At 37.5% G+C, this 25,542-nt stretch overlaps 1 protein-coding gene across 9 annotated transcripts in view; it reads right to left on the bottom strand.

Moving 5' to 3' along the window:
• The window catches only part of CTNND2 (catenin delta 2), a 646,650-nt gene that overhangs the window by 9,021 nt on the left and 612,087 nt on the right, over positions 1-25,542 (bottom strand). For 6 of the 9 annotated variants that reach the window (XM_051610842.1, XM_051610849.1, XM_051610841.1 and 3 more), the window contains 2 exons: positions 5,954-6,080; positions 1,713-1,844 (listed from right to left, as the gene is read on the bottom strand). In XM_051610842.1, coding sequence (XP_051466802.1) covers positions 1,713-1,844; positions 5,954-6,080 — 259 coding nt within the window. Of the gene's footprint in view, positions 1-652; positions 836-1,712; positions 1,845-5,953; positions 6,081-25,542 lie in introns of those variants that run through there. The other 3 variants (XR_007888643.1, XM_051610847.1, XM_051610845.1) reach the window with 3 other exon arrangements.

Here is a 25,542-nt window from a genome sequence, read left to right as displayed (position 1 = left end):
TAATTTCATATAAATTTCTACAATGGTCATGTAAGATTGTGAAATATTATTCAATTTTTCAAGTTGAATTTTCAAGTTTTGATTTTTCTCAATCAGTCAGTAGCTGGAAAAATAGTTGATATCTGAGCATGAAGGTAAGAGTTCTGAGTTTCCTTACTAAAAGCCTACCCAGAAGATCAGTAAGAACTGACTAAACACAAGCAGATATTAAAGAAAAACACGATGCAAAAATCAAAGTGGAACTAAGGTTGCTGGAAAGTACAAACCTGAAAATTATATTGAAAGAGAAAGGAAAGAAGGGAAACAGGTGTAGAAGAAGAAAAACACTAAAGTAAAAGACAAACTGAAAAGGGGTGGGGAAAAAGAAAAATCACAGTTCTTTCCAAGTATGGAGGGAGACAAGACTGTCCGCAAGAAAACAGATTTTCCACATGGACACCCATTTTTTTGTTGAACTTTCCGATACAATCTGGTAGTCTAAATTTGGAGATACAGCTAGTAGAAAATACTGTTTCTGCCTTTTTTCCTGAGATTCCCTCTTCATAGATCCTTGACCAACTGCTGAAAAAAACACAGTACTGTCCTTCACAGACATGCAAGTAAGAGCCACTGAACTGTTTTAGAGAACTACCTTGTGCAGTTCCCCACAGCAGTGACTATGAAACAGTCAAAATATTACAGATACATAAAAATGCAGTACCTTGACTGAATCTGCTGCAACCTCAGGTAGAACACTGCAGGTCCCGCTCAGGACAATCCTCATTTCTCTGGTTTCCAAATGCTCTTGACAGTCATTCCTCTTCTTCAGATTTTCACTTCCATGTTAATTAATGCTCTGTATTGCATTTTCACATAAAATGAAAGGCTGGCCTCTAGGTTTTGCTAGGCAGTTTGGATGGCCTGATGCTGAGTCAGCATGCTACTGGTGTGCCTACTGAGTGGAGGAAGACAAAGAGCCCATTCTGGATCCTCTGAGCAAGACCTCTATCAAGGATGTGGGAAAAGGCAACAGGCATTCCAGAAGTGCAGAGTGACCCCCCCACTGTGGTTTTTTTGCCTGCCTTGAGGTAGCATGTGCAGGGGAGGACACCATGATGCTCAGCACTTTGTAAATGTATGAAAATGTTCAACAGAGATATAAGACTATGCAGTGGTGATGAAGACCATCACTAGGGGAGAGATGCCTTCAGTGAAACATGAAATAAATGCTATAACATACACAGAGAAAGTTATTCCATTTACATCAGCCCAAATGAGAAAGTAACAGGAATAAATTTTACAAACTGCTACCAAATTTCCTAGAATGACTGACATACAAAATGAGCTAACTGGTCCTGGAAAGCCACTGCCTGCAAAACACAGATGTTAGGGATCACCACACATGCTCAACCACTCTCATGCTTCAGAAACAATGCTAGTTAGTACAAGGTGGATTTACTCACTTCCTTCTAAAAGGAAAACAACACTGAAATGTAAAATTGCTTCTAGACCCTTACCTCTGTGAAGCAACATGTCTTCACTAATTATTTGCATGTAGCACTGAATTAATTAAGATCTAGTACTTCTTCAGTTGCATTTCTCAATGTGGCTAAAACTCCAGAATCAACCAAAGCAGGCTGATGTTTTTCTACAGTATAGAAACCAGCCAAGCCTACAAAATCAGTGGTCAATCACACCTGATTTTTATATATGCTATGCAAGTATAATCTCACCTGTCATGGTGTCTTTCCTAGAAGTATGTTCTCCCTTATTTCCATGGTAAGTGGCGTTTGTTCCAGTTGATTCATAGTCTGTTTTTCTTTCCTTTAGGCTGATCATTTCCCGAGGTGAGGCTGGGGCACTTGCTAGATCATGAAAATGGATTTATTTTTTCTCACTATATATGACTGAATGTAGTGTTTAACTCTACAGAGTAAACATTTTAGTCAAGTTTATATTTGTTAGCATACCAACATTAAGCTGTTTGAATAAACACTACCCCATTATGGAAGAAAAGATGTACAATTGTATTCATGGGACAATAAATTCCAAACATCATTTTCTCTCTGAACTTTTAATTTTTTTTTCACTTATGCCCAACATCTAGGATGATTGTTAAGAAAAAAACATACAAAAATTATTATTTTTTTCCCTCTTTAGCTTTTTAATTTAATTTGTCAGAACTTTCTGGTATAAGCACTTTAGTATTTTTTTGTTCTCCTCAAAATGCTTAATTTATTTCTGCTGGAAAGACCATTTAAGTTTCACCTGGGCGGAAAAACCTTTCTCAGATGGTTTTCTCCCTCCTTGACTGAAAATTAACAAACCCATTATATGACTCTAATGGGGATGGGAAGAAAATAAAATAATAAAAAAAAAGCATATAGTAAAGACTGCCTAACACTTAAATCTAACTCAAATAATTTCTTTGTCTTTAAATACCTGTGTATGAACAACTGCCATTAAAACAACAACTGCTACTTGAAGGTACAATTAAAATGAAGTCCTTCATGATACTTTGGTATGGCTAAAAGAAGGAAAGTATGAGGTGATTAGGAGAACTGGTATTGCACTTGATTCCCAAGTGCTGAAAAATGTGATCACTGGCAGTAATCATAAGGACTTAGAGCTTGTGATGCTTAGGAAAAGGAGAAAAGCAGAGCTAAAAATAATGGCTTTCAAGTAAACTGACTTCAAGATATTTAGGTCTTGGTAGATACAATGCACTTTCCCTGATGTGGAGGGCAGTGGAAGGAGCACAAGGTGAGTGGCAGAGCACCCCAGAGCCTTGGTCAAGGCACAGTGGTGTAAAAATAACTAACATGTGGACGCTTACTTCCACTCTCTCTCTTGCCTCCACCCAGATATTTGATATGTCAAAAGAACCTCAAAAACAAAAACAATGTCCTTGCTTTAAAAACAGGAAAAAAAATAATTAAAAAAATATTTTAAACAAGCTCGTTTGTGAAGCCTAATCATGAGTTCTGTCTTTCAGCATCTCTGAACTCTGTTACATTTTTTTAGTTAAGGAATAGGGAATTTTTTGTACCTAATTAAGGGGTAGGGAAGCACAAGGGATGTTGAATTCTTCTTAGATTGGTTCTGCTGGCCTTGGCCTCTGAATTTACAGAGCAAATATGGGACAGATGGTTTTTCTTATGAAGCCATTAAAACTGGGGATTGCTTTCAAATTGCTTGTCAACAGTGATGTAATTCTAAAGCTCATAATCCAGCAGATATAAAGAAACATTACATTAAATTACCAAATGAGCTAATGACAACAGAAGTCTAACAGGGAACAAAACAGAAAGCAAACTTTGAAAAAGTTGCTAAGGCAGGGACGCATTTTGTTTCCCATACTCTTGTAATGCTTTGAAGCACTCTGGTGTTTTAAACAAAATTGACTGATACAGGCAAAATCATCTCTCTCTGTTCCCTGTGGGATTTATCTCTCTCCTCCCATGTGAGAACAACAGTTTTCTGGCAAGTGTTAAAATCCAGAAGTGCCCTCTTTCAGAGTTTTTACTGGAAGCAGACATAAAATCATTGGTTGACATTAGACTGAAAAGTGATAACAAGGTTTTCTGCTCTTATTCTTAAAGGACACAGAAAAGAAGACAGACCTCTTTACGCTAGTCAAAGTGTCTTATCACCATGTCCTAGGGATGGAAGGGACACTGGGAGTTTATTTACTTCAACTCTTAAGCCCAAGGTAGGATCCAGTATATCAAAATAATTCTTGACAGATTTTAATCTAAAACTAAAGATCTCTAATGACAGAGACCACATAACTGCTCCAAGCAGTCTGTTCCAGTGCTTTGTTTCCCTACTGCTAGGAAATGTTCCCTGATGTCTAGTCTGACTCCTTGCTGCTCATTATTTCCATTTGTCTGCTATGAAAGTAGAGAAAGTTCATGCTGTACCTCTTCACAGCTGGCTATTTCCTTGAATATTTGGTGCTTACCTCTTCCCACTGCCCACATCTCGTTTGAGTTAAACAGTTACAGTCCATTCACTGGGTCCTCATATCCTGATTTCTCCATCTCCTGATCCATGTGTGCAACTGACAAAATTCCCTGAATAATTTCTAAAGAACTTTTGTCTACCCAGAAATTCTCCTTATAATTTATTTGTAAAGAATTATATATTTTTTCTTCCTTCAGACAGTATTTCAAATTTCTCAGGACCACCCTGAATTCCAATAATGCCCTTCAAGGCACATGAGATTTTCTCAGGTTTATGTCACCTGCAAAGGTAATGGGCATCCTTTGTGTATTATCTGGGTCATAAATGAAACCACTGAGGAGTACTGGGCCCAAGACAAACCTCCAAGAAAAGGATGCTTCCATTTTGGCAATAAGCAATACCCATTTTTAGCAAATGGCTCTCAGTCTGTTTTGTATTTACCATATATGACATTTTCTGGACCGCTTGCTAGCTTGTTTTAGCTTCCTATAAAAATCTTGTGTGAAATAGTCTTGCTGATTACAGTAGATTTCATCTCCTGACTATGCCTTTAACAAAGTGCTTTAACTACGTTGTAGAAGGAATTCAGGTGGATTTTATTAGAACAAATAGTATCAGACCAATGTTTGCATTTAATATGGATACTACTGGACAGACACTAACTTTTAGTACTCTGTAGTAACAGATACTCCTAGAGTTAAGCAGTATCTTATGTTCCTACTATCTTTGAGGTGTCCAGATTCTGATTATTTGTTCCAGCAATTTTCTAGAATGAAGCTAAACTGACTGATTGGTAATTATATTGGAACTTCTTTCTTCAGCAACAACCACTACATGTATCTTTTTCCAGTCTTATGATAACTGATGATGGCAGTAAAATTTAATCCAAAATTTCTTGAATTATGTTCTTGAAGCAATGCAGTAACAGAAGTGAAAAGACAGTACTGGCAAGAGACAGAGTGAAGATCTCAGGGCCAGACATTTCAAGAGCCTTGCACTTACAGTCAAAATGAAATTTTGGAGAAGAAAAAAGGAACAAGAGCCCCTTGCAGACTTATGTAATGATAGATTTTGAAAACCGAATAGCAGCTCTCACTGTATTTCTGGCTATACTTTCAAGTTTCCTCAGTGATTGTTCTGTAGGACTAAGATGTACCTTCTAAGTAATCAACAAAACAATTTCCTTAAAAAAGCCCAACTATGACACAATGTTGATGGCAATAATAAATTTGGCCAATTTTAAGCCTCAACTCTTGGTATACCCATGGAATGACAGCATTAGATTGAACAATTAGCAAAAATCACATTGAAAAAGGCTGACTGCTTTAGTCTGGTTATCTAAGATGATTTTTCACTGGGAATGGTTTCATCTAACCAAGGTGTGTTCAACCTTAGAATAAACTGAGGGGAAAATGCTCAGATTTTTTAATATAAAAATTAATTAACACTGCAGCATAAGATGAGATATTACACAAATTCACTGCATAGATCGTACTGAATTAATGATAGCTGGTGTAAAAATGCTGTCAATGTCACATGAAGGCCTGTAGTGAGTCTTTTGTGAAACTTGCACATACACATGTATACACATATAATGAGAATAAAAGCTGACAAAAAATAATGTGGAACCTTCAGCTTCTGCTAAGTGTGCGGTGTGATCATGAAAACACTGTGGTTTTCATGACTAGCAAAGTGAGTAATGCAATTTCCTCACACTACAAACAGACAACACTGCCCTGAGATGTACTCAGGTAATCCCAATCAGGAAAAAAACTGCATGAGAATTTGAAACAAAAAAGTTACAGAATATTCTTTCCGCTGTAAAACTTTACAAGAAAAATTGATTCCTGCTTTGAAGAGGTAATTCAGGTAATCAGTAAGAACGCATGTTGTGCTCTTCCACCACTGTTAACAACCAATACGGATGCCAGTGACATTGCTAAAAGGAGGAAAACGACAGGGACATATTACCTCTGTCTTTACTTCAGCCCTGAAAGCCTGGCCTTACCTGAACGGTTGTTAGGAGACATGCGCACGGGAGAGATGGAAGGCGTGCGGGATGAAGAGTACGGTCTTTGTCGATCCCTTTCTATTGTTGAGGATGAGGCTACAAAGTGATACTGCGACCATCCGTCCTGCAAGACCAAACATTGCGACAGCAGTCAGTGAAAATGCCACGCAGGGTAGAGTATTATTCTCCAGTGTTTTCACTACGTACACACAAGTAGGCTACCATCTTTTTCCTGTCACCGGGTGGCAAATATTCCCAGCAGTGAAGGATATGCGGACTGTACTGGCACACCAGGAGAAAAATCAGAATGCAGAAAGTTCTTTAAAAGAACACATTTCAGAAAGACTCACATTATGAACACAAACCAACTTTTTAGGCTGTTCAATAGTTAACTAATATAACTAATAGTTAACTATTACCCAATAGTTTTATAGTTAATAAATAGTGTATTTTTCCCATGCCCCTACTTTTACATTGAAAACGGCATTTGGGCTATGAAAACATTCTAAATTGTAAGATTGTTTGTTTTCACAGTGAATGACAGTTTCAGCTTTAAATAATTTCTGTCTTATCAGGAAATTTTAGAGGAAGCAATACAATAATCCAAAATAATGTGCTTCACATTTTTTAAAGGATATTAAAAATAGTTTGAAAGTATAATGACAGAATAAATAGACTTCCACTAGTGTTGTCATGAAATGACCGTATTTCAAATGCCTTAATTTATTGATAGATTTTAACTGTCTCTATCACAGCTTAATGTTAAATCTAAATCAGTAACACAGTTTTCCCAGTCTCACACTGAAGGCATAGGCCCTTTAAAAATGCTTACTTTCTGCTGTGCTGAGTGGAAATCGAGTCAAGACCATGGCAAAGCACTAAACAAACTTTTTGCAATGAAATGCTGAATAGAAAACAGCTGGAATTTTCCTCTTGCTTACAGAAAAATAGTTCTCCATTGGGGAAGTAAAGAATATTTCCACCTCTGTCCTGGTTTGAGCCAGGATGAAGCCAATTTCCCTTTTTACTGATTTTTTTTTCTTCAGTGAGCTTTCTTTTAACTAGCGACATTCTGTCCTAGCTAGGCTGATAAGACAGTGGAATGTTTTTCTAACTGCTGGGTCTTCAAGGTTGCACCTTCGCTCTGCTGGCTCAGACACTACGGGGAGATCTGTGACTGCCCCGTAGGAGGCTGAGTTAGACAGACAGCAAAACTGGCCAGAGATATTCCATTTCATATATCTACGTAAGCTCAGAGGAAGGTCAGAGATCACAGAAGACAACTTCCTGCTTCTTCTTCCCTTTTCTCCCATCCATGGCCGGTGTCCAGGGAGGACTCCGTCCATCCAGCACCATTGATCCCCAGGCTCGAGCTCTCCTGACCCTCATCACTCTCCGCTTTCTCCAGCAGCAGCTCCGGGATTTCTCGGGACTGTTCCAGCTCAGGGGAGTGTGGTGGGAGTTGCTGGGGGAGGCGAGAGGCTCTTGCACATACCTGAACATATCTGTATATAATTGTATATATTTTCTTATATCATTAGTGTTTAATTAAAGCTGTGTAGTTTAGGTTTCAATCCAGCCAAGTCTCTCCTTCTCTCTCTCCTTCTCTACCTGGGTGGGAGGGGGAGGGGATTGAGAGCTTTGTTGTCGGGCCTGAGTCAAACGGTGACACACGTCCTACCCCAGGCTACTCCAGACATCCACCCCTGCATCTCACTCCCTCCCACCCTCTGCCTTCGCCTGAGGCATCGCTTTTGTTTCCTTCACACAACCCATGAGCACCTGGCTCTAGGAACTGCAAGAGAAAATGGCTTTCCACTAAACTTTCAAGAAAGAGAATTCAGCAAGAGTGTGACACTTTATCTTTTAAAACCAGCAGGAGAAAAGAAGATATTAATACTTGATGTAGAGGGAAATGTCATAAATAAATTAAGACAGACAGTTGTGACATCTAACTACAAATTCTGAATACATAATTACATTACATAATACTTTTGTATAAACATGCATGTATCTCAATCTCAATTTCAAAGGAAAAAAAAAACAAACGAAGAGTGAAGTTTGGGCCTAAGCTTTCATAGTAGATTCATGACTTTCCCTAGACTTGATAGTGTTTGTCCACAGAGTTCACTTATATTACTTCACTGAGCTGCACCTCATATTTCATGACAGTCATACAAGAAAATATAAGGAAGAAAACCAGTTAATTAATAAAAAACTAGTAATTTGAAATAACAAATAGTAAATATTTAATACCACTTGTTTAAAGCAAAATTTTCTATATCCAATCTATCATTTCCAACAAGTAGCTTCTACACAAGCCACATCCTAGAGGTAGGATCAATGAGGATGCAAACAAAATCATCTGTAAAGCCCTAGCTTCTTAATGGTAAATCAAACTGGAAATTAGTAGAAACTTTTCAATACATTTACATATATAATATGTATATATACTACATATACATTTTAAAAAACAACTAACAGTTTATAGTTATAATGAACAGCTTAAGTTCAATAATCTTATCCAAGCATCAAGACTGTAAATAACATACTTAGCATTATTTTTACATCTCCTGTTAATAAATTGCATGGTGGTTTCTCTACTACAAAAAGGAAGTAGTAACCATTTGAGAGGCCCATGCCATTCCCTGCTGAAGAAAAATGGTTCCCTTCTTCCTCCATCTCTGAGGTCAGAAGTTCTTACCAGAAAGGTGACTCTCTATAATTCACTCTTACAGTTTTCTGATCATTCATTTTTCTCTTAAACAGACTTCTGAAGAGAAGATAACTAGAGTGCAAGCTCTAGATCTGATAAAAGGAGACGGAATAGACTATTTATTATTGTCTGCCTGCAAGAGGAGACATCAGCCGCGCTTACATAGCATGAGTCAGAAATGCTTCCAGCTTTGTGGATCTGGATGCATGCACGGCCAGGTGCACTTTCCTTTTGCACTGTTGTTTCCCTCAGATAAAGTCCTGGCACGTGGGTCAGAAAAAACTGCCCTGAGCCTTCCCATAAACTCTTCTTCCTTGTGTCTATTCCACCTGTGTTGCTTACATAAACACCTGGACCCTGGTTCTGATAGGAAGTCAGGCAAACAATAAAAACTAACACAAGTATTGTGGTGACCTGGCCTTACCTTTGACTAAACAAGGCACATTGCTGCCACTGTACAACAACCTTCAAGGTTGCTTTTCAACAGCATTATGGGTAGCTACCAGACCTCCCAGTATTTCAAAACCTTAATACTTTTAAGTCATCTATCTTAAGCTCTCTTCTGCCGCAAGAAACAAGCTTCCTTCCTTGGAAAGGTAAACAGTTTGTAACAAATTCATTAAAACTATCCCATAAACAATTCCAAAAGCTATTAGCGTTAAATATTGAAACTAATTTTTAAGAGCCTAAAGGGAGTATTTTCAATTTAATGCCGAGATAAACACCACCTGACGTGATGGCCGCTTTCATTACTTTGTTTCAGCTCTAGTGCCTGTAATGAAATTTAATTAAATTGATTTGGGTACTTAAAGGTACAGTATATAGCAGTGTCCTGCAGAGAAGAAAGCTAACTCAAAAACGAAGTGTGTGCAACTTCATTTTAAAAAACAATTTACCAGCCACAAATGTGATCTAGGAGAGAAAAAGTACAACAAAAACATCTGACAAGTTGGAAAGAAACTCAATGCAATTCTGTTACAGAACGGATGCATTTGTTAACTGGCAGCAGTTAATTAATAGGTGACAACTGCATGGTACAGGAGGACACAGAACAACCACAGTACAAAAATACCATTATATGCCCTTATTGTCTCTTCCAAAGAATCTTCTACTAGGCATTTCTCTATATGTTGACTATAATGAATATATGTATTCTCCCTCAGTTATACTCCATAAAGTCCAAACATTAATGTTTGTTTGGCAGTTAAATGTTTCTAACAAAACATTCTTGGGAAAGCTGCAGCAATTAGATTTGGGGCAGGGGCTGGATAACCACTGTAGAAAATAAAACTGGTATTTCAGTCTCACTGATCACCTTTTATTGGACTTAAGGAGTGAGCAGGTTCCTTTGTCCCCTTGCTCAACTTAAAAGCAATTTTGAAAAGAAATAATTTCTTCAGAAAATTGGGAAAAAATTGTCAGGGTGACTGAACATACTGTGCCAAACACCTACTGCATAGGTATCTCACAAAAATATAATCTAGGTTTTCCACATTATTCATGTTTAAGATGTAGGGGAAAAGAGAAAGCAGTTTTCTATTGTGCGAACAAGCATTTGAAATTTTCAGAACTTTTTGGTAGTAGAGGCCTCAACTTGAGGAGATGATCCATCTCTGGAGGTGGGTGATATCAGACACATCATCTTCTCACTTGTAGTGCAGTAACAGCATGAGAACTGAATGGCATTAGGTGCTGACAGGATCAGAAACCACGCAAAAGCAACAGGAAACGAGAGCTCCTGGCTGGATAATTCACAAACAAGAGAAGAAAGAGGGGACAGATACCATGAGGCGGCCAAGCAATGCATGGTGTAGTTGGGAAGGAGCCCCAACATCACCAGTCTCAGTGTGGCACCCAGCCTGGATGACCTCATGGCATCCAGTCAGAAAGAAATCCCACATTAGCTCATGTGCTAATAGCCACACAGCAGAAATAAGAGCAAGCCCTACTCTCTGACTGAATATGCTGATCAGCTGCTAAGAAGACACCAACATAAACTGAGTGTTTTAGAAAACCTGTACCATAGCTGCAGGCACGTGATTGTCTTTCAGTGCTGAAGGGCATAGTCTGCCCTGACTCCTGGCCACTGAGGTCCTAACACTGTCAGAAAGAGCAACTTCTCAGAAGCAGAGAAATCCCACTAGGGAAAAGGAACAAAAATGATGCAACAAATTCAATAATGGAACAGCTAAAACCTGAGAAACTAGAGAGAATGTTGTATCTTGCCTTCCCCAAGTTTACAAACTCTCCAGCATGCCACTTGTTGTTTCAGGCCTTCTCCTGTCAGGCCTGATCAATTAAAACCCTGATTTTATTTAATTGCCATTTTTCCAAATTACTTGAAGCACACAGGATCATGCTTGTTTTGTCATCTCACTTACATATCTGTAAGCCAGCATTTTACTAGTTCTAGGAAATAACTGCAATAACAACTGCTCCTGTAATGGCAATAAACTGTAGAAATGTGAAGTCTTGATAGGCAACCACTTGCAGAAATCAGTAACTAGACCCACCATAGTGTTAGAAGTAGCAACCAGGCAAAATGCCTGTAAGTACTTAACGTAGGATCTGTTCACTTTGAAGCTCAGCCAGACATTGCCCTGAGTTGCTGGTGTTGCATCTCTCACAAGCTGAAGCACTGCTGTCAGGTTAAATGAAACATCCTGACTGGTGTTCACCAGTGTGACACTGTCTAGAGTAGAAGATAAATCTGATGTGAATTAAGTCAAGGCTCATCAGACTTACACAGGTCTGGGCAATTATTCACTGGGAATTTGTTGTCATGACACTAATAAGACATAACAGAAATTAGAAGTGGATCAAATTATCTACATACATGAAAGTTATGCGTGTAACTTGACTGTGGTGGGAAATCTAAAATGGTAACGAGGTTGGGGTGATCCACACATCTCACGGAGCTCTTAAATGGGAGTTGTAAACTAATGCAGTTTAAATGCTCACCAACCACCATGCTTATCATTATGCTTTACAACTTGGGATCATATTATTTTCTTTTTATACAAGAGAAAAAATAAATACATTTCCCAGAGCTTCCCCATGGAGACACCATGCCTGACTTCTCTCCCTCTGCTTAGCCCCATGGTAGCAGAGGCAAACCATCCCCCAGCAACACACCTGAATATTGAGTTTGCTAGCTCCCCTGCATGCCACCGAAGTAGGTGATAGGGAAATGTTAGCTGCTGAAGGAGGGATGGAGAGAGGGCTGTTCTCTAAAAAAGCCCCTGCCTTTCAATTGAAGAGTGTTTACTTTAGAAGGGGAATTTCAACTAAACTCTTACAACTTCAACAACTCTAGAAATGCTCTTGAAACACAAACCAACCTGTTTTAGATAGACTATGTAATTTTAAAATGCAGGTGCTCTTTATTTTTTTCTTTGAATTTTAAGTGCCAAATCCTACGATCAATAAATGATTCCTGGGAGGATTGTCCTTTCTGGATTTGCTTGCAGTGTTTCCAGGAAACTCAAAACCAGCAGAGAATTCTTGTGCATTGATCTGCTTTATGATGTATTCTGAATAACCCTACTTCACTCATGTTTTTTAACTGCCATCAGCTAAACCACAAACAATTATAAGCAGCATATTGACATTTTTATTCCTAGGATTCTGTCTTTTGCTTATAAAGTGGGAACTCAAGCTATGTTGTCGAACAGTGGAGTAGGGATTGAGTGTGGAAGATCCGGGCATTCTCCCAGTTTACACACCAGCAGTTTCTGTTTGAGTTAAATCATGTAAAGCAATTGTGCATTAAGTCTGCAAGTGGAAATCTGGAGTAATTTCAGTGGTTTCAAAAGACAAAGGGCTGCTGACTCCAACTGTCATGTTTGCCTTTCTCTCCCAAAGAGTTATGAGACAGGCCCTCAAAATCAACAGATACAAAGTGATGACATGGATCATTGAAGCCCATCTTAATTTGAGGATTTTAGTATTTTTATTTATAGTATTTCCCTGGCTTATGCAAGCCAGAAAATTACTTAAAACAGAGAAATTATTGAAGCTTGAGGATTTAAAAATATTATAATAATTTGGGTAAAAGTGCAGGAGTTGCTCACAGTATGACCACTAAGCTGAAGTGGTTAAAGCAAAATACAGTTTGCTTTCCATGCCTTCTGATGATGACAATGATGCCAGCTACTTCCTGGTTACAAGTTTTGTTGGGAGTGTAACACCTGTCCCTGTGCAAGCCTGGAAGGAAGGACAATCACAGGCATAATGGAGAAGAGGGGACAGACACTCCTCTGAGAGTACTAGGGGAGCAGTTGCCATCACTAGAGCCAAGGCAAAGAGCAGCAGTGGCTGACCCAGGCTTTAGTCTCCTTTTTTTTATGATAAGCAGTGGGCTTGGTCTCAGCACTTGTCTTCTTTTTACTCTGAATTTCAGTGTACAAATGGCTTTTACTTATAAGTGACTGTTTCTGCAGCCCAGACACAGCAGAAATTCCATTTCTTAAGAAGCTGAAAGAGAAAAACGTATTTAGGACAGTATGAGGCTTGAAGAAATGCTCCTTGTCAAGCAGTCATCAACCATGACAAAACTGTCTGGCATTGGATGAGGATTATCAGGTTTTCTGTTGGCTCTTTAAAGTGACATTTTCAGAATCAGTGGTTGAACTCATTCTTGTTAAAACAAGATGCATACCCCCTAGCCTCCATCTCAGCTTCCCTGAAAGCAAAGCCATTTTTCTCCTTTTGTCAGCATCCCACCCCAAAATCTTTTGTAATATTTTCTCTTCTTGTTTTTCTCTTGTCATCAGAGAGCCTGAGGCATTGTATTCTTCTGAGAGTATCACCTTTTTTAAAATTTCAAAATATCACAGATGGCCTTGGTCAGTTTTCTCTTTTCTAAAATATTTTTTTGCCTGCAGTATTATAATCTTCTAATCACGTAACTTCTACAGTACTTTTACATCTCATCCCTTGATTTTAACTATGAAGAGACAGATGATAAGGGAGAGAAATGTTAATTGCTTGCCAAATCTATCCAGGTGAGAAACCTCTAGGTAACCATCCCTGGTTGTTTTATATAGTGCAACTCTGGGACATTTCAGGAAATCACTGAGGCATCGCTTTATCTATCCATAATTAATTATTGATTTCCTGTTGTGTGAGCTGCAAAGATGACAAGACCTAATCTGATGAGTAAAATAGCTATAAGAAAAGGGAATTGTATGTGAGGCAAAGCATGAAGGACATGACTACAGATACGGCAGAGTTCATTATTCATTTTGTTGAAGTTATATGCAGCTAAATAATAAACCTTTCAAAACACTGCAATAAAATCCGAGAAATTCATTTTTCAAAGCATCACTTTGCCTCTTAAACAGAAGTAAAATTGTTTTATTTAATATATTTTAGAGGAAATGAAGGCAATATTCAGCACATCAGATAGAATTCTGTTCTCCTGTTTTCCCCTGCACAAATAAGGTATATAAGCTATAATATAAATTGGTAGAATAGCAATATTTTTTTTTCATGTATCTTGTATGCAGAAAAAAACGAACAAACTGCATTCAAGAAAGCATTTGCAATAAATTTTTACTTGTATTGTCATTTTCACTTAAGTAATGTGATTTCACCTATCTTAACATGTTTATGCCCTAGAAATGCAAACTCTGGCTCTTGGCCACAAAATCTTGATGGTAGCACAAATACTACTTTATGCTCAGGGGCAGTTTCTTAAGCCTAATCTCCTTGGAAATACCAGAAACCAATCAACACTTCTTACTCTTACTTTGCATGCATTAAATAACAAAGTCAACCAAACTCTTCAACTATACCCATGAATCTAAACAACAAAATAATCATTATCAAAAAACCCACACTGTTGTCTCTTACGGTAAAGAACATAATAGGACTGATTTTACTGATTGTGGTCAAGAGCCGTTAGAACTTTCTGCTTCCTGAAGGGTGGAACTGTGGTTGAAAACTGGGGATCATTTTATTCAAATGTGTAGCTGCCTGACAAATGAGGAATCAGTGCCTGTTTGGAAAAATCACTAAACTGCTGTCCTTGGTTTTAGGTGATTTTTTTTTTTGTGTGTGTGTGTGTAAATACACTAAACTAGAGACTTAGAGATCCCAGTTATTATTGCTAAGCTGTGTGAGTTTACCAACACATGTAGACATTAATAATGAGCAATGCATATTCTTTTTTTACTGAAATACCCTAAAGAGTTTTTTTATTTGGTAAACGAGAGCTTTAGTACTAACTCAAACAGCAACACAATATTGCATCAAAGCATACAACTCTTCTTTTAGAGAGACTACAACTTTTTCTAAAAGCACATTTTAAAATTAAAAGTAATAAAAGTTTAGAAACTACCAGTGAAACTTCTAATTTCTGCTTTCTAGAGGAAGAAGCTATAGCTATTTTATTATGACAAACTGTGTCAGCTAGTAAATGAAGCAAAGCAATTCAGAACAAAGCACACACTACAAAACAGACTCCTTTTGAAATATGAGGCTACTTTCTTGAGTCTGAAAAGGCAGACATATTTAGGCCATTTCTGAATTCTGTTATCAGTTTTAGGAAGAGAACAGGGAATAAATGAGGACTTCCCAGCAATTTTTTCCCCCACCCATTATTAGACCATGTAGAACATCAAAGAACTCAAAGTAGGATACTGATGCACCAGCTTAATATTTCGTCTTACTTTGACTGAATTGACATGTATTGGCCACATCAAACAAACATTTCTAATCTCCTTATAGGACCCAGAAGGATGAGTATGATGATAGCCTAAGTATAGCAACACACAGAAGCATCAGCAAAAGATTCTCAGCATCAGATGCATCAGAACATCACAGCTAGACTATTCACCTCTGAAAAGAAAACATTTTGATTTCCATAATAATTAATTTCATGTCCATCCCCTCTGTGCTTGTTGCATACGGTATCATTACTAGTAAAAGTTCCACTGATCTGATCCATTTGCAAATCTACAAGCAGTCACCTGACATACTGGTTCAAGTCTGCTGGGAGAAACAGTTTCTAAGCCATCATCTTTTAGTACACATATGCTTCTATTTGTGTCTGAACCTAGATATAGAAACACTAATCATAGAAGTTAATTAAAAATTATATTTAGTTCTGAGTTGTAGAGAACATGTTCCTTGAATGAATTTTGGAGGAAGAGACTGGAACTCATTAAAAATGGCTTCTCTTTGCATTTATCTTTAAAAGACTTTTGAAAGTCTTCAGAAAGACTTCTGGGTTCATTTCAGTATTGTGCATCTGGATCCAGCTAAACTTTGTTTGCATTATTCAATGTTGTTTTTATTTGTTCTGAAAATTTCAGTATATTATTTAAGTGAACTAAAAATATTCCCAGTCCCCAGACATGCAGATAATTTTCTCAGGTATCTACGTTGTATTCAAGTATTAAATTCAATCTTATTTTGAGGACCTGTACTTTTGAGAAAAAGAATTCTGTGGATGTGACCTTCCACTAATGCATAATGCTCCAGATTCTGGATGCTGACTTGTATCTCTACCCTAAGCATATTTCAGAAACTTCAGCTACACAGTTCCCTTCAGAAAGACAGCTCCAAGTCAAAGAGACTGACTCCTGGGCTGCATTTTAAACTTTATTTTCTTCAGCGAAGTTCAAAAGGTGGAGTACTTCAGAGACAGACTTTACACAGCTAGGAGATTAAGTGTCTCTCTTCTAAATCTGTACTTAATAACTTGGGTTCTCAAGTGAAAAATATGTAGTTGTTTCCAAATAAGTCAGATAGAGCTTACTGTGAGACTCACTAATGCTAAGGATGCTTTAACATTGTGTATATGTATGGCTTATCCTAGAGAACTGTTTGAACAAACTTTGATTCTTTTATTTGTTTAGCACCTCGAGTCTAGTAGGTTTAGATGTGAATGGTGTCGGCTTCCACACAGCTCTTACTGATGATTCAGAAGAATTACTGCTAAGTCTGGTTGTTGAATTTACCACTTGCTACAATGCTGAATGTTAAAGGCAAGCACTATCATACCTCTAAGGCCCTCATGAGAAAAGCAACAGTCAAGCACAGCTGCAGACACTGTCTAAGCTCATAGCTCAAACCATTAAGGTTTACTTCTTTTAGGTATTCCCCAGATGTCCTTATTCAGACATGGCCGTGTCTTCTAGGTCCATGTTGTGTTGTGAGTACATTTTACATACACACACCTGCATTCATGTGTACAGATGTGCACGTATATTTACCAGCAAAAAAGCCGAGATGCCATCACACAGATACACAGGCATTTGAAAGTAACAGGTGATTATTTTGGCTCTAATTGAGCTTAATTGTATTATCTGTTTGTTGTGGGTTTTTTTTAGCCCGTAGCAAATAAATGTAAGGATGGGCAAGGTCTTGCTTCAGCTACACAGAACTCTTCTCATGAAAACACTATTGTCAGTGTTGAATCTTCAGTTCAGCGCTGGATGTATCTTAGAGTATAGCTAATGTTTTAAATAGGATAGCAAGCATGCAGAATGTTTTAGAAAGAAACATATAAATACTGATATAACTGAAACGTGAGTAAAGGAATGGTAGGTGATACTGCACAGTAAAAAAAACCTGTTGAGTAGATCACAAATAATTTAACTATGTAAAATGCAAAATTATTAAAATAAATGAAGTCTATTATGCAGTAAACATTATGGAATTCAGAAGCATAAAACATTTGAAAACTTCTACCTCTAATATTTGAGGCAGAAAAATTAATATTTATATTCCAGCATGTGTTACCATTGTCATATAAGAACATTAGTATTTTGGGTTCCCAAGAGATTTTCTACACTTTTTAGGCCATGTAAAATATAAAAAAAATTAAAACACCACAGTGGCAATCCCTTCTCTTTCTAGTATTGTTTGGTCCTGTTGATAAACTTAAAGGGGGTTGGTTACAAGGAACTAGGAAAAATATTCCTTGATATGATGGATAAGATAGGAAAATCAGAACATGATCTACTTGACTGCATAAATTAAATTGTTATTATTTGTATTATAACAAAATAGTAAAAACATTCAGTTTGACTAAACATTGTATAATATTTCATATATAAAGATAGTGTTTTTTTCTAAATAATTCTTCTTAAAACTAGCCAAATGAATTACAATGGTAATACAGTTAGCTGAAGACACTCAATATATTAATGTTATACCAAATGCTGAGAATCTCTCCCTCTCTCTCTTTTTTTTTTTAAATTTAATTCAAGCACCATTTATACACCATTTTTTCCATGTGAGAATATTTCAGCACATGTATAGCTCAGCTCAATTTATTTGCAGAATTTCCTCTTTAGGCTTCAGAATTTTGCTCATGATACGTAAATTCTTGCTGTATAGACAAACAAGATATTACTTAAGCAGGCAATTGGCAATGAAAAAGCCACAGGTGTTAAAATTTACTTGACAAAGTTTTGAATGGTTCTTGAAAAAACTCAATTTCTGGGAAGACACATGCAATCAAAAGAGGAGGTAAATGATAAGTTTATAATATACAGTGATGTGGCCTAGTGCTGTGTTGAAAAGAGTAGCTGCAAAGTAAAAAAGAAACACAAAATTCCAGACTAACAAATCATTCCTCACTGAAGAAGCCTTGCATCTCTAAGAAATAATACGCAAAGATTAACAGATTATTCTTTGGTCTGCAGGTACTAACAGTTATTTCCTGCAGAATAGAAAAGATGCCTTTGCTCTAATGAAGACATACTTCATATTTCCATGAGAACTGGGAAATGCAAGCCTATCTTACGTGAATATTGGAAACTAATATACAGCATAAAATGTGGAAATAATAATAATTTAATACACACAAAAACCAGTAATACCAACTTTTTCTCTGCTACTGAAACCAATCACAATGTCATGATTATGTACTTAGCAAGATTGCCATTTGATAAAAAGCCACATTTAAAATGCTTGCTTAACTGTGAATAACATGTTTTTAGGCAAGAAAGCCTGACATAGAAAAAAAGAGAGCGAAATATATTTTTGAAGACTACTTTTTTTGCTATATTGGTTATAGAATCTCTGTCTTCTAAAATTACTCAAATGATGCTTTAAAAAGGCTCAAATATGTTAATTCCACAGAAAATTTCCACATTTCCTTTCTTTAAAATCAATTCAGAAATTTGCTTAATTTGTCATTAACAAAAGAAAGTAATGTCATATATCAGACGATTAAATGCTGAGCGTTTTAAATATCATATTCCTATTAGCTAAAGATTAAAGGGATTTACCCTCACACTGAAAGATATTTATGTCTAAAGTATTTAAATGAGATCTTCTCTGTTGTCATCTCTCTTCCAGGCAAAATTAGTAGAAAAAAACCCAACAAACTGAAAGAAATAGCATAACTACTATGTCCTCTATGACCAGCAAAAACATGTAGATTCCTATTTTCTCTACATATTTTAGCAGAAATAATACACAGACATATATATATATATGTTTCTATACGGATTTACTTGAATGCTGTGCATACGTAGAAGGCCTTTTGGTTTTGCAATAATGCCATAGAGCCACATTTTATTATGAAAAATATCTTAGGAGGAAAAAAAAGGACTGCACTTGGTTAAGGAAGTTGAATTTTAGTGTCTAAAATAAGTGTCTCTAATAAAAAAATGCCCAGTCATGCTAATTCTCATCAACTGTACTTATGCCTGAAGGAAATCTCTGTTGTTCTTACTGATAGAGATTTTGAAAATTGGCATTTTAAGAATGTAATTAACTCCTGGACACACTGATCTTTCCATAGGTATCCTAGTTTACCTGGGATCCTCTTACTGAATCAGACAGCTATTGCTTTTTTATTAGAGATGCCATTGGGCCAGAAAAGAAATCAAAGTGCTTGATAAATGTAATTTACTATTGCAACATGATGCTTATCAGTAACTGCCTTTCTGTTTGAGAGGTTCGGACAATTGAAAGAGATTACAGAAATGCTAGAAAGCTTGTCAGAGAACTGAATGTAATAGACTTGACCCTCTTCTGGCATATGCTGTTCTCAGAGAGAGCAAAACTCTGCATAGCTTCCTCACACAGCTGAGGGGACTGCTCTTCTAAATGGAGTGAGATGCTTTCCAGCTAGAAGCTACAGGGTTCAGTTAATTAAATTGTATAGCTTGAAAACAGATACTCTAGTAAGGCTTTGTTACTTTTGATTCAAATGTCTTCTGTAGAACTCTTTTGGGTACAAATCTCAGGATGCATGAAATAGAACAATTCAACACTGGTCAGCTGACAGCTAGAATACCTGGGTTGGGAAATAGATTCTGGTTTCTTGGCTCTGGGAGAGAGTATGCTGAGCGTGCCATGACCCAGAGTGGTGGTTTGGTGAAAATCCTCTGTCATCAGTCACACTGAAGCTTGTGGCCGCCCACTGCCATAAATCAATCAATCAGTCAATAATTTATTAATCAGGTACTTGTATTTTCATAGTTAATATAAACATGGGCTTCAGACAATACCTTCTCTATAATGATAATCTAGTTTTATATTGCACTGGGGGCATTTACATTACATCAATCCATTATTTTTCTAAAAGGATGACATATTAAGCTGAACAAGGCCTTGCTAATACTATAGAAATAAATTAAGCCCCCTGAAAGATCAGCACTGCAAAACACATATGCTCATGAACAATTTGAGCACAGGAATAGTTTCTTCAAGTGAACCCACTTTTTTTGGTAACTATTATGTTTTGGACATGGAATTTAGATCCTTCCTGTAGGGTTTAAGTTCTGCACAGACCTTTTCACTAGGGAAATTTAACCTAAAGACAGCATCTTTTGGAGGGATGTGTCCAATAACCTTATCAGAAGAACATCCAAATGTGTTCCAAGACTACATGATAGCATGATGTAATTAACATTTTTAAAGGGTCACTAGATAGGTTTTACTTAAGAAAGGACTTCAGATTCTAAAACTGCTTGACTAGAGTTTTGAAGTTGATTGCTGGCAATTTTTATGGAACATTTAGTAATACAGGGCCTTCTCATAGAGTCATCATCTTATTATTCTGAAACTGATCTGAAAGTTATTCTGAAAGATCTGGAGTGATTTAACTGCTTTCTAAAGCTTCAGGCAATTTTAAAAATCTTTTCCAGCCAATGACAGACAAGGCCATCTTCAGAGTGACTACTCTGACTTCATTAAACATCTACCACAATACCCTCCCTGTTATAAAAGGCACATTACATGCTGAAGGATGACCACCTTTAATGGCTTTCTTGGTTTAAATAATTGGTTGCATTTTTATTCATTTGATAGGTGAAAAGGACAAACACTTCTGTGGTTCCATGCAGAACAGAAGCCTGTGACAATAAATGGAAAGGAAAAATAATTTCTACAAATTCACTGGGATCTGTACTTTTATACTGGAAGACAGAGTAAGAGTAAACATAATGATAGAATGTAAACATATTTTCTTGGAGCCTAAGTAGTTAGGCAAAGCAAACCAATTGGTACACAACATATTCTTCTTAACAGCTCCTCCAGCTTTTTTACTATTACACACATTTAATGCTAATTGCAGCTTGTTTTTAGCTAATACATTTTATTTCATGTTAAGCTCAATTAGCACAACCCTTTTGCTCAAATTTCCTCATGTAATTTAACAAGCTATCTGTGTTTAAGAGCAGTTGGTTATTTTCTTGAATATTGAGATGGATAGAATTTACCAGCTAATGGAAATCTGCTCTCTTACAGTCACATCTGTGTTCTCCAAGGTGTTCCCAAATCTTCAATCAGGTAGCACCCTGGAAACTGGAGAGGGGTCCAGTGTTCCTCACTTGGAAATATATGTCTTTAAAGAATCACTACTGTAGCTCACACACTCACTGGGCTGTGAACCATGTGACCATTAATCACTTTTGAGTATCAGATTTTAAGTATTTTGTAATGCACTCATTAAAACAGAGGAAGATAAACAGTAATTTATGAAAATGTCTTACTTGTTGAGACGAAAGAAGTTTGAAAAATACATTACTTTAAAGTTGCTCATCGGGAGACAGTATTTCATCTACTGATGAAAGACCAGTTATTTCTTACCTGCTAAGCTTCAGCATTGTTTGGAAATTAATCACACTAAATCATCCAAACACTGTTTATGTGGGTCTGAATCTGAACCTTGTTTTTCTCTTGGTGGGAAGTTCTCAGAATAGATTTCTGTTTCAGTCATTGCTCAGCAAGCTAAACACTATTTTCCATGATGAAGTACCTGCAAGTTAAGCTTCTGAGATGACTGGCAACTCCTGCACATCAAGACTTCTAACTTGTTGACTGTGTTGTGAAAGTGTCAAATTAACCATATCAGGGAATTAATTCCCCGCCCCCCCCCCCCCCGCCCCCAGGGCAGAAGCCTACAAAGGATGATAAACACTGCCACCTCACTTACAGAGCTGAATGTTTACTATTTATCTCTTGTGCCTTTTCCATGCCAGCCTAACCTAAGAAGACTGTGTGTCCTATTAAAACCACAGCACAACTATGAATTGGAAATCCTAGCTCACTGCATAGAACATGTCAATGGAGGGCACAGGGCATGGCATAGCTCTGCAAACACAGTGCACAAGGTATTGTGGACTCACAGAGCTTTCCAAGTGGAAAATGAGACAACAAAGCCAATGCCTCCTCATCTTCCTTCAGTTTGCAGCTCAAGTTGTGGGAAGTTAGAAATCTATCTATCACTCTCCTGCATCAGAAAAGCTACAGTCTCCACCTTAGCAAGCTTTCCATAGAATAAAAAGCTATTTGAGAAGAGGGACCAACAGTCCAAAGGCTGTAACTCCTGTTGTATTAACTATTAATAAATGAGCACAATGTTACTGTTCCAGCAAAGTGAACAATAGCAACACACAAACCTTGAATCATTACTTTGTAAAGCAACTTGGGAATCCCAGGACACATCAGATGCTGCAGACTACATAGCCTGCCTTCCCAGCAATATTCAATTGGCTGCAATAGTTCCAGCTCTTGCTTTTGAGGCCTTACAGAAAGAACCTATGAAATCGATAGAGACTTCTCATTGTTTCCATAGGGTGAAGGATCAGCCCACTGCAGAGAAGTTCCTGGATACCAGAACTGAGCTCTGGACTGTCAGAGCGACGTGGCTTGCAGGGTTTGTTCTGTCCATCTGCTCTGCCTTTCTTTTTAAACACAGCACATGAGCTAGCCTAAAACTCTTTTTACAGAAATGCGCACATCTCCAGCTTAAATTGCTTTACCAGATTTAATTTTCTATGCTTTCTACCTCACTGACTTGTGGAATAATTTTGGATTTTTCACAATAAAAAAGGATGGACAGGACCTTACATTTTTTGTTGTCAAAAGACACTGTTTGTATTCTTAGCCAGATACACTACAACCTTGAGATAGGGTATATCGCTTGATTTGATCAATGAAGTTAACTGAATCATTGTCAGTTGCTGCTGCAGCTTTTGGCTTTGAACAGAGCAGAGAAACAGGCAGTATCTGTCAGGCTCTGAGTGGCACAATGAAATTTGTGCACACTGCCATTCTTCTTAAGAAACACAGACAAAGCTGGTACCCTGAAATCAGTTAAATTTGGGCTATATTTTATGTGATAGCTGATTTTGACAGAGTCCTTAGAGGCTGCTTAATTTAGGTTTCACCAGATAGGTTATAACTTCGGTTAAAGCTGAAGAGGTTGCTCACCCATGATGTACGGACAGAGTATGGAGGAAGCATTTTATGCCTTGCTAAGGGTAGCCCCACTACCAGCAGCAGGTGGGGAACTTGTTTCTGACTCCTACACTTCTCACCACTTCACAGCCCTGAGTTTACCAGGGGATACTGCAAGTGTGAAGTTGGTGCTTATGCGCTTATTGGCTTTTGGTTCTTCACAGGTGTGTGAAGTCATTAGGTGACCACACCAAACACCAAGTCTGGATGGATTTCCTGTCAGTGTGGTTTATACTCTGCCAGCTATGGGATGATCCCTGCCTTGTTGAGCAAAATTAGCCAAGTGAATGGGGTTTTCATGGTTTTGCTGATGCAGTCATATTTGGACCAAATATACTGCATGCTACAGTACGAGAAATAAAAATATATTCCCTTCTTTCCCCACTAATACAAAGGATAAAACTCGTTTTTCTCTCCCCTTACTCTACTGCAAACATGTAGCTCTACAATATATATATCACAATTCAAACTATTTGGTTACACTGTTTCTCAAACAGTAAGGTGTGATGCTTGCAATTCCCTTGTATTACAACAGAAAATTGTGCCTCTCTGTAGGCCACCAATTCTCTGAAAGTAATTGTATAGATACTTGAGTACACAGGAAGAAATTTCTGATGGTTTTGTGCCGGCGGCGAGGGAAGCAAGCAGTCCAGAATCAAGGTGATTGATAAAGCAAGCTTCGATTTATTGAATACACAGTGTTACTTTTATACCCTTTTCCAAACCTACATGTAGTGAATTCATTGGATAGTAACTACTTGTAGTGAATTCATTGGATAGTAACTACTTGTAGTGATTTTACTGGACAGTAACTACTTGCAGTGATTTTACTGGATAGCAACACACACCTGAGTTCCAGGGTTCTTCCTTGTTTTCTATTATTCTACTTCTCTACCTTGCCCTTGAGTTAGTTTAAGCTAACAGAGAGATTGTTTATACTTGTGTTAGGCTAAAAAAAGAGATTGCTTGTACAGCTGCTATTTGTGCTACACTCTCAAGGCCTCTCGAAGAGATAGCAAGGGCCCATGGCCCTGCTGCTCAAGCCATTCTGCAACAGTTTCGCAATGGGATTCATCTGCGCTTCAAAAAAGATTGTAAATACAACATACTGCAAAGTGTTGGTCATAGTATACTAACTGTATGTTCACTCATTTTTACTAGCATATGTATTTTAATGAAATAAAGACTGCATGACCCAGTATCTCTATATTAAATGACTAGCTGATTATTAGTATAATGCAAACATTTCTAATTTTCCTATCATAAAAACATTAATTTCCCAACAGTGGTGAAACTCAGCCAGCCAGCAAAACAGTCAGTCTACTTTAGGCAAGTTTAAAAAATATGATGGACTTTATAGTATATCTTTTAACAAACTGGAGCATCTTAACTATCTCAACATTTTGATTAAAAGAAACCAAATTTATACAATGTTTAACAGCATGTAGTGAATATATAAATATGTATTTATGTAAATATGTATTTATACATATTTAATACTTTGTGAAGCTTTAAGGAATTAGCCAATGTAGAGTTTAATAAAATGTTTCCTGAGAATAAAATCTGTCTGGTACGAGTGTCCTGGAAGCTACCTCAAAGGCTACCCTGCCCTGTTTTCCATACTACTACAAGTACATACTTGTGGCCACAGAAAACGTTCTTTTAAGCATGCAAGGTACTTAGTACCTAAGCATGCTTAGTATGTAAGTACATTACCAGGCATTCTCATTGGCAGCCAACAGAATGTCCTTTAGGTCGCAGCGTACTCAGAAGCCATATAGCATATAGATTCCCTCATGCACGGAGCAACCCCAGAAACTGCTTTTCAGGCACAGCATATATACACAGACAGAAGGTTGGAAATGGGCCAGACATTGTAAGAACCTCTAACAGACTACGGTGCAATGGAGTTCAGCCTCTACAGTGCAGCCACCCACACGCACAGAAGTCAGGCTATGCACACTTCCAGTGCGTAACTGCCTTGCGTCAAGAAAAGCCTACTACTCTAGCTCATGTTTGTTCCCACCTCTTCATGGGACAGTTGAGTAACAGCTCGTCACAAGGAACATCTTTGCATATGGTATCCCTACTGCTGCCAAGGGTGATGACTGAAAATACTGGAAGTGAACAATGGGAAAGACTCAATATTCATCCTTCT

This window comes from Apus apus, chromosome 2, assembly GCF_020740795.1.
Source record: "Apus apus isolate bApuApu2 chromosome 2, bApuApu2.pri.cur, whole genome shotgun sequence".
Lineage (NCBI taxonomy): Eukaryota > Metazoa > Chordata > Aves > Apodiformes > Apodidae > Apus > Apus apus.
The sequence above is the reverse complement of the archived record's forward strand: the minus strand, read 5'-3'. Positions and strand labels throughout refer to the sequence as shown.